Source organism: Hoplias malabaricus, chromosome 5 (genome assembly GCF_029633855.1).
Source record: "Hoplias malabaricus isolate fHopMal1 chromosome 5, fHopMal1.hap1, whole genome shotgun sequence".
In the NCBI taxonomy this organism is placed as follows: Eukaryota; Metazoa; Chordata; class Actinopteri; order Characiformes; family Erythrinidae; genus Hoplias; species Hoplias malabaricus.
Window position 1 is genome coordinate 3,969,117 of NC_089804.1, and position 10,655 is coordinate 3,979,771.

Below are 10,655 nucleotides of genomic sequence, written 5' to 3' on the forward strand. Positions count from 1 at the left end.
GGAAGGTAAGGTGTTGTCTTTTGTTTCCTTTTGTTTACACTTAGGTAAGTTAGAGCTGTTTGTGGGTCAGTTAGGAGGGGTGTTTGTTTGTTGTTTTTGTCGGCTAAAGGCCATCCTGACGTTCACTGGTGTTTGGTTTCATTGTACATATCACATTTACAATATATATTATATTCATTATCCATTCTGTGTTTCCGTTTGTGTCCTTTTTGTTTCACCATTTACATCTGTTACAGTTTTTCCCTTCATATATATTAATTTCAACCCATTCCTCATTCTGTTACGGCTCAACATTTGGCAAAGGATGTATTCCCTAGGACGCAAGCTCCTATGACCTGCACTAACATCACTGCTCCACTTGAGGTTTTGGCAATGGACTATACCTTGTTGGAACCATCTGCCGGGGGGTATGAGAATGTCCTAGTGCTCACCGATATGTTCACTAGGTTCACTATTGCGGTACCCACCAAAGACCAAATGGCACAGACGACAGCTGCAGCACTTGTCAAACATTGGTTTATGTATTATGGTTGTCCAGCCCGCCATCATGCTGATCAGGGAAGGAATTTTGAATCAAGTGTAATTAAACAGTTATGCAAGAGCTATGGCATTGCCAAGAGTAGGACGAGCCCATATCATCCACAAGGTAATGCACAGTACGAGCGGTTTAATCGTACAATGCATGAGATGCTTTGGTCTTTGCCAGTTGAGAAAAAGAGAAAGTGGAAGGAATACCTACTTGAGCTGGTCATGGCATATAACAGCCATGTTCATTCTTCCACTGGCTATGCTCCATTCTACTTGCTTTTTGGGAGATGCTCGCCTACCTAGAGACATTCTTGGGGGCAAGGACCTTGGAATCAGTGATGCCAGTAATCTTGATAACTGGGTTCGCAGCCATCATGAGCGTCTGAAGGTAGCTGCGGATACAGCCCGAGCAACAGCTGAACAGACTGCTCAAAGACGAAAAAGTATGTATGATCGGAGATGTCATGGAGCTCTCATTAGACCTGGAGAACAAGTACTCCTGAGGAACCACCAACCAAGTCTAATCTAATAGTCAGTCAGAACCATCCTAATTTGCCAGTGTTCACAGTTAGACCCGAAGTTGGTGGCCCTACCAAAGTTGTGCATCGAGATCAAATGAAACCTTGTCTTTTTGTCGTTGATAGCCGAGCCTATGTTCCCCGCTGTCATAAAAGAGGTCAATAGCAGTCAGAGTCCGATGCGGTTGACATGGTGTATGTACCTTTTGGTCATCCTTGCACTCCCTCAAGTCAAAACACACATACTGATGATAATCCATAGAGTGGCGTGAGTAACGTTGCTGAAAGAGTAGGGCAGGATGCATCAAAAGAACATAGTGATAGTTCAGTCTGGCGGGAAGGGCAGTCAGATGAGGAACTGGGATCAGCAGATACAACACGGATGAAGATCCACAAATCATTAGTCGACCTCAGCGAAGTACTAGGGGACAGCTTCCAAGTAGATTTAAAAATTTTGTTCTAAAATAATTCGTTAAATATTTGATTTTCCTGTTGTTGTTTCTCATGGTTGGTTATGTATATTAGAGGAAAATATAATTCATGTGGATCTATGGGACACATTACAAAGCCCAGTGCAAGAGAAGGGTCTCTGTTATGGCAGGGTTTGAAAGAGGGGAATGTGACAGCCCATATTGATGTGACTGTATCGTACTAAAGGAAACATTCATTGTTTTTTTTTTACTTTCTATTTTTAAAAAAAGGGGATGCTCCTTTAAGCAATGGACTAAAAGAGAGAAGAGCGTAAGGACTTGTAAGGTGTAGGAGCCAATGAGAAGTTGGAGAGTATATCTGGTATCCAATCAGGAGCGACAGGGGTGGGATAAGAAAGGAGCGGGACGAAGAAGAGAGAAACAGGAGGTTGGTGTGGAATGGCCTTGAGCGGAGTGGTTTCTGAATTACAGCCAATGGGTGCTATATCATAGTTGAATATGAGTCTGAATAGCACAGACTCGATTTTTCGGTTTCATGAGTCAGAGTGAATGGACATTTCGGATATCCTCAGACACCCTCAGAATCGTGGAAACGGACAGTTTAACATAAACGGTGCAGCAACGCCCTCAAACTCCCTAACTCCTTTGGTACCCGCCATTAAAGAGACACTGTCAAGAGATCCCTCGTTCCCTTCGTGAGTACACCCTGACAAGAGCCTCTCTTTGCTCTAGCACTGGGCCAAAGAAAAGTGACTTTAACCTGAAAAGAAGAGTTTTGTAGTTCTACTCAAAGGGTCGCTAGAGACTTTATTGTGGAAAAGGGGATAAACGAGTTTTCTTTGTTCATAATTGTGTTTGTAATGTTAAATAAGTTGAACACAGGGTCTAAGAAAGTAAAACAATAGATTGTTATTGATTCTTTTGTATGGAATATCGACCAGCTGTGTAAATTGCAAAACCACCAAAAGAAGCTAACAACGGGAAACGTTAAGAGTAGTGAAATGTTTGAGTGTTTAGAACGCTGCCTTTAATACAACTCTACTTACTGGTTGCTGAATATTGCTGCCTATAGAAAAAAAAAACTGATTTTGGAAAAAGATTAATTGTGTACAAATCAAACCTCTTGAGATTTAACTTTAAACAAAGTTAGTGTTGTCAAAGACTCTTCAGAATACGGATGTGTGCTGATTCTGGCTGCTTGTGGAGAGGGGGATATAATGAGCTTGATTTAGGTAGGTGATAAACTTGAACTAAAGTCACATAGGCTGCACGCTACCAGCTCAATATTTCAGGTGACTCTCATAAGGTCCTGAAGCTTTACTACCTCACACTAACATAGAACAGCATAGGCTACACACGAATCACATAGGGGGCAGGACTCAGACCCCTGGGTGTCCTGCCATCTGAAGAGTTTTGTATTTGTATACCTCTATTATACGAGTATAGTTTCACTCGTTTACACGAGCAAGCCGAAGGCGACAGTGGCAAGGAAAAACTCCCTCGAGGCTGGAGGAAGAAACCTTGGGAAGAACCAAGACTCACAAAGGGGACCCATCCTCCTCTGATCAAAATATAGATTGAATTTTAAATGATCACGAATGAAGTGTCATTATGCTACATAATAATAATAAGGAGAGCCGCTGGTCTGGTCTGGTCTGGGCCGCAGGAGAATCCAGCAAACAATCTTCCATCAGTGGGCCACCATTTTCTCAGAAAAACAGTAAAGGGAAGCAGTTAGTTTGGTTGAGTGCAGCAGAGAATAAGAGCATGTGAATATTTTCTTTAGTGTAGTGATGGATCTGACTGTAACAGACTGGAAGGAGGGAAACGAGAAGGAGCTCAGGCAAAGACATCCTTCCGCTCCAAACAAGAGAAATTGTGAGTACATCATTTGAGTTTACCCTGATTCTCCATGTCCATGAGTTCCTGAAACGACAACCTTAAACTAGACAGAGGTTAGTTGCCAAAGGCTAAACTGAACAAGTGTGTTTTGAGCTTAGACTTAAACATAGTGACTGTGTCTGCATCCCGAACACTAGCTGGAAGATTGTTCCAGAGCTGAGGGGTTTTGTAGGAGAAAGCTTTCACCCCTGCTGAAGTCTTATGAATTCTGGGTACTAGTAAGAGGCCGGCGCCCTGCCTACACACAGTCCACGGAAATAATAATAATAATAATAATAATAATATTAATAATAATAATAATAATATTGTTATTATTCAGTATATGGAGTTTTTCAGTTGAACCCTTCTTAACGTCTGCTACAGTTTTTTCAGTTTCGCTGTAACAGTGCAGACAGCCATGGCCTTCAGTCAAATTATTTGATTAAACCAAGGACCCCAGACCCTGGAGCTGTGCGCACCATTGGTCACTCAGATTATTCTTCATTTATTAAATTGCCGCTGAATGTTTATAGACATTTGGGCTGAGACTAAATTTTATATTTAAATATCGTCGCTGTCGAGAGTTCTATATCTTTGCACTGAACCACAGCCTCCATGTTCAGCAGTGCTCTTACGGATCTGAAACAGAACCCTCTTCTGTCAGAAGCCTGTCTGAGAGAAGTCTTAACACTGGTCCATTTTTCTCCTGATGATGTCTGCAGTGTGTCCCCAGACGTCAACAGCCTCTTGGCATCAGCCTCAATCTCATCAGCAGCAGCTTCAAACATCAGTTTACATTACTGCTGTAGAGTGAGATCATTCGAAAGAAAACAAAGAGTTTATAAAAGCAGAAGGAGCTTATGTTGAGACAAATTTAGCTGAAATATAGATTTCACAGGATGATGTAACCATACCGTATCCTGTGGGTGGTTCTGAAACTTTTCATTAGATAAATCCACATGGAATTATCCAAATAACTGCAACCAGCTACAGCATAACATCCTTAGTATATCAAGATCTGCTGTAGATGATTGTAAACCCAATTTAAATGAAAGCATTCTACCAGAATGTGATGGTAAAATAGGCTGACTAACAAGAATCCACAGGGTAATTTTTTTTTTTTTTTTACCTGATATGCTATTCTGGAGCAACAGGTGCCCATTATCCCTCTAAATTCTGCAACTGACAATTCAGCTACTTAAATGGCAAGTGTAAGGATTCACGCTGGTGCTGTTCCTGTCCCAGCCACCAGAGGGAGGCAGTGCACCACCAATGAACAAAATACGTTCTTCACATATGGGGCAGGGTGAGGTGACTGTTGGAAGATGAGCTGGAGGGGAACCTTTGTAGTTCTAATGAGTCAAAGCAAGGCAAGGCAATGTTTATTTACATTGAACAATGTCACATCAAAGTACTTTTCAGAAACAGTACAGATCTACTGGAACAGGACAAAAAAACTAAATTTTAAAAGATGTCTATGGTACTTATTAGGATTAGAGCATGTATAAAAGGTACAAAAAAGTAGAAATCCATAAGGAACAGCTGTAAGGGCCTGTGATCAACCCTTTTTTGTGCCCTATAACTAGATCAGAACAGTCGTTGCTGGGGCCTAAGGTGCTGTTTTTTCACAGCGCCCTAAAATCCCAGGCAATGCCCCTGCTCATGGCATGAGATTTGGGAGAAGAAAAAAGGAGCACAGTGTTTTATAAAACACACGCCAGTTTTTAAAGTGTATTTCTGAACTATCAGAACAAAATTAAATGTGCAATACCTTGAACAAGCCAGAATTTTTCCCACAATAAATGTAATTAAACAAATTAACATTGACTTTTGCACATGAGCTTTATTCATATCAAAGTTTATAAGGAAATGGGTAGTATCTTGTAAATATAACCAGATGAAATTGGAGAGTGCAACATGCTTGCGGGGCGGCACGGTCGCACAGCAGGTAGTGTCGCTGTCACACAGCTCCAGGGACCTGGAGGTTGTGGGTTTGATTCTGTGAGGAGTTGGTGTGTTCTCCCTGTGTCTGCGTGGGTTTCCTCCGGGTGACTCTCTGTGAGGAGTGTGGTGTGTTCTCCCTGTGTCTGCGTGGGTTTCCTCCGGGTGACTGTCTGTGAGGAGTGTGGTGTGTTCTTCCTGTGTCTGCGTGGGTTTCCTCCGGGTTCTCCGGTTTCCTCCCACAGTCCAAAAAAACACGTTGGTAGGTGGATTGGCAACTCAAAGGTGTCCATATGTGTGAGTGTGCGAGTGAACGTGTGTGTGTGTGTGTGTGTGTGTATGTGTATGTGTGTCTGTATTGCCCTGTGAAGGACTGGCGCCCCCTCCAAGGTGTATTCCTGCCTTGCGCCCAATGATCCCAGGTAGGCTCTGGACCAACCGCGACCCTGAACTGGATAAGGGTTACAGATAATGAATGAATGAATGAATGAACATGCTTGCAGGAGAATGCTAGCTGTCCAAATGTGTTATGCCGACTTACAGAAGCCTACTTTGAGCGACATGATGCTGATTGTTGGGGAAAAGAGAGGGATGTATTACCTGCCTGTACAACAAGGTGTGGAGTTAAAGATATTTTAAAGCTATTAAGATGTGTACGTTTCTTTTCTTTTCAGAAAAGAGAAACATCTTTTATACATTATTGATTGTTTGGTGTCATCAATTGTGACTCAGTTGGTACTTGACAACACAGCAGTTTTTAATAAAATACATGTTTTTAAAATAGAAATCATTGACAGTATTTGATTTCCATGTGCTCCAAAATGATTAGTGATCCACTGAGTTCTGACTGACATTGTACAAACAAACAATACTGAAAATAAGGACGCTCTATTATTGATACGTCTCATGCTCTTCATTTTGTTTGGAACTGTTGATACTGTACACCGAGGTGTTGGACTGTTCAACAGAGAGTTACCTTTGTGCCTGAAGCCATTAGACTATTGAATTAGCACTAATTACTTAGATATTAGGATCATTTCTGGTGATCACAGGTGCTTAAATGTTCTGTCTTTATCTGTTGTCTCCCTTGTGTTATGTCTGTGCCCAATATGAACAGCCCCTCTGGGATAAATGAAGTGAATTTGGTTTGAATGCACTGTGACCCTGAATTGGATAGAGGTTACAGACAATGAATGAATGAACTGAAAGCCCAAAACTCAAGGTGGACCTACAGGACTTGGGAAAGCTGTCCACTGTTTAAAAAGTTAAATGATTCGAAACAGAACACTTAGTTTTGTTTCATATCAAACTTCCTGCAATGAAAGAGGAAATGAAAGTAAACTGGACTTGGCTCCAAAATACAGGGAGGTGGGGGGACTCCTTTTTTAGGTGTAAGAAGCACTTGTAAAGGGTGAAAATTCTCCAAGAAGCCACACCCTTTGTAGATCAGATTTCTACTGAAGCCAGTTCTGTTTGTATCTCATTCTGAACCCTCTCTGATCCTGCAACAATGAAGCTCCAAATCACACTGCTGCTCGTCTGTGGGCTTTATCCATCAGGTAGGGAGTGTTTGTTTTTTTAGTGAATATTAACTTGATCAAACAATGTCTCTCACTTTGGAAATGTATTATTAAAATATAAAATGAACAATTAATATAAACATTGATTTAAATCAAAACCCTAAGGCAAACTAACACACTTTTATAAAATCATTGTTGTAAATTTACAGTGTATTTTTTAACAAACCAATGATAATTTGTTCTGATGATGATGATTTTGTTCAAATTATAATATTCAGTAACATTTTTGCAAATTCATATATAGTTTTTTATTCTGCAGCTTTGACACTTGAAAACTGAAAGAGTGCGTCAGCATTTACACACAGTTAGTGAAGTGCATGTGTAAATAAAGAAAATGCACAAATTTTGTTCTAATCAGCTTCTTTTTAACTGCTATTACATCCATATTTTATCCAGATTTAACAGATTTAACAGATTTGATTCACTCCCCACACGTTGAATGTCAATCTTTATTCTGTGTATAAATATATCTATATTATATATATATTTGAAGATTACGCAGTGTTGCTTGTTTGACTTTCCAATGATCATTTTGTTTAGTTCACATAAAGTTTTTATTTTCTTCTAGTTCTGTCACTGAATTGTTATCAGTGCATACCTGACCCTTCTGGGACATGCACAGACAGGCAGACAGCCTGTCCAAGTCAGTGTGTCAGTGCGACTGTCGCCGTCAATGTTGGTAAGTAACAGCTCAGTACAAACCAATGTCAGAGCCTTTTTTATCACTTTTACCAATCCCTTTTTGTCTTTGAGCAGCTGAAACCTGAGCATTCTGACAGTAATGCAATAGAAATTCTGTAATAAACATTTTCTCACAACCAACGTTCCCTGCTGCTCTCATTTAGACAAAAATAACATTATCAATTTTAGACAATTTCTTGTTCAAATTTTACAGTTCATCACTTCAAAGATCACAGTTCCAGTGATCCTCATTGAGCACGGTCACCATAAGCTCTCAATTAATTTGATTCCATGTCGTTATCTGTGTGCATTATTTATCATCTGTGTCTGTAATGGGTGCATTTTCATTTTAAAGGGGGTCTACAAACTTTTGCAGATGTAGTGTATTTCTAGGCTGTACATAGCATTTACAAAAAAACAGTTTAGTTTTTCTTTCACGAGTTCTGTATGTTATCTGTGTTGGGAGGTTTCCCCAATAACTAACGGTCTGTTTTCTGTAGCTGGTCAACAAAACGAGATCAGTACCAAAGGCTGTGCCTCAGCAGCTGAGTGTGTCAGCGGGAGTCTAAACCTGGGAATTGTTAAAACAACAATCAACACCCAGTGCTGCAGCACAGACCTCTGCAACAGTCAAAAACCTCCAGGTAAATAGTGTGAGGGAGACACCACCCCACCCTAGCCTCAAGCTCACTTCACAGACCTATGATTTAACAAGCCTCTAATATGTAGATCCACATCAGTGTCCCTGGTGAATAAGGCTGTACCTAGCCCCACTGGCACCGTTAAAGCATGCTCAGTGCTACTAGTTGCATGTGGATTTTGCATAAACAACCTACAGACATACACACATACATACAGTTACATCATAAATATTACATGCTATTTATTATAGTCCAAAATTAATGTAAATTTAAAAAATACAGAATATTAAAGTGTCATTCATATGTACAAAACACCGTTAGAAGTATATTATAGTGTGATGTGTTCATTTTGTGGGAGAAATTAATTTCAACAGATTAGAGTTCCATGTTTAAATCTGACAAAGTTAGCCCAAAGTAAAGGTAGAATATAAAAGGGCCATTTCCAGATTCATGAGCTTTAGGGGATAAACTGAGTGAGGTTTAATGACCCTTTTTAATTGTCATCTACAACTGCAACTAATTCCTACTAAATCTATGCTTTTTGTTTGTTTACTGAAGCTTTGCCCTCTAAGCCACCCAATGGTAAACAGTGTTATTACTGCATTGATAAAGACTGCTCAGGGACCGTGGACTGTCTGGGGGACGAGGATCAGTGCATCAGTGCCACAGGTAGCGTGTCCACACACAAACACACAACCTTAAAGTCAAGTGATAGATTTTTCAACCTTTTAAGAGTTTATTCACATTCATACATCTCTTAACAAGCATATGGATCCTGAAGTGTTTTTTCTATGGCATCGCTCAAAGGACCCTAGCACCTTTTTTTAAAGATTACCTTCTATATGGTGAGCTTGTAGAGGTCCTGATCATTTTGAATTACAGGGCAAAAGGGTACTAGCAAACTATGCAGTGCAACAGATGTGCTATAGTTTGTGGGACTATAAAGTGCTCTTATATGGTAAGGGGAGCTGACAAAACATTCATGTTTCGTATATACTTCGTTAAAAATGTTGTGGATAGATTCATAAAGACTTATATCTGTCATTCATTCATTTGTCTGTAACTGCTTATCTATTTATTATTAAAGACTAACGGGCTCATTCTCTAGAGTTTTTGTAGTAATCTACTGAAGCAAACACCTGGAATATTCTGTTTTTTTGTGACATCATAAATACATCTCCTTGTTTTCTCTCTCACAGTCAATGCTGCGGGTGTTCAGGTGAAAATGAAAGGCTGTGCGACCAGAAGTATCTGTAATGCCCCTACAGGGAGTATGCAGACAGCTGGAATCAGTGGAGATCTGAGCTGTTGTTCGGGGAATCTGTGTAACGGCGCTGAAGGGGTTAAGATCAGTCTCCTGTTCGTCCTGGTCCCTCTGCTCTCCTCCTTCCTCTTCCTCTGAAATCTCTGCTGAAGAGGATATTATCTCACATTTCTGTGTTCTACATTTCCAGAGCCACAGACTCATGTAATTAAAGGTGTCCCAGTGACTCAGTTGGAATTTATGAATGTATTACTTTTTAATAAACAGTGTTGAGACCGAGGGCTGCAGTGCGTTTTAATTTCTTTTATGCAGTGGCCAAGAGAGTCAAGACAAATCTATATGGTGACCCCATTTTGTTGCCTGTTATAATATTCAATAAATAAATAAATAAATATATAATAAGAATAATTGAATGTGTTTTTACATTAATTCTGTGAATTTCATTAACCTGTGATGTGCACTATGTAGGGAAAATGGTGTTACTTGCTACATAGCCCAAACTTCTCTACTGACTGACACAGACAAACAGAGCTCTGTTTACAAATGTGACGCAGATAAATGGGTCAGGTATCTGTGCTTATATTCCCTTCATTTGAACATCTCACTGAGGGCTGAAAGTGTAAAAAAGCAATAAAATCATTTAAACATTGTTGAGTTGTGAGTTTATGATTAATGAATAATCACCTAATATGGTGGCTACTACACACAGTCCACGGAAATAATAATAATAATAATAATAGTAGTAGTAATAATAATAATAATATTAATAATGTTATTATTCAGTATATGGAGTTTTTCTGTTTAACCCCTCTTAATTAAATAATTAAATAATTCAGCTGAATTATTTGATTAAACCAAGGACCCCAGACCCTGGAGCTGTGCGTCAGTAGGGTCTCCCATGGCGAACAGGTCTGGAGTGAAGATCCAGACAAACATGATCCAAAAGCATCCCTATGAGTACACCCATTAAAATTCAGTGTACCCTGCCCAGGAGAGGGTTACCGGGACCTACCCCTGGAGCCAGGCCTGGTGGCCATGCAGCCCACGTAACCCGGCCAGGCTCAGCCCGAAATGGCAACATGGGAGGATCATGTGGGCTCACCATACGCAAGATCCACAGTAGGGGTGCGGTGCAATGCCCATCGGGCACAGAGCAGGGGCGAAGGAGCCCCTGGCATCGTGGAACGTTT

The 10,655-nt window shown here is 40.3% G+C and overlaps 1 protein-coding gene across 1 annotated transcript; it reads left to right on the forward strand.

Annotated features, from left to right (window-relative positions):
- The first annotated feature begins 6,667 nt into the window (after positions 1–6,667).
- On the forward strand, positions 6,668–10,090 carry LOC136697625 (phospholipase A2 inhibitor gamma subunit B-like). The gene is made up of 5 exons (XM_066672838.1): positions 6,668–6,858; positions 7,448–7,558; positions 8,061–8,204; positions 8,760–8,870; positions 9,401–10,090. Exons 1-5 carry the CDS (start codon positions 6,810–6,812, stop codon positions 9,601–9,603), a joined length of 618 nt encoding a protein of 205 aa, XP_066528935.1. The 5' UTR covers positions 6,668–6,809; the 3' UTR covers positions 9,604–10,090.
- The last annotated feature ends 565 nt before the right edge of the window (positions 10,091–10,655 follow it).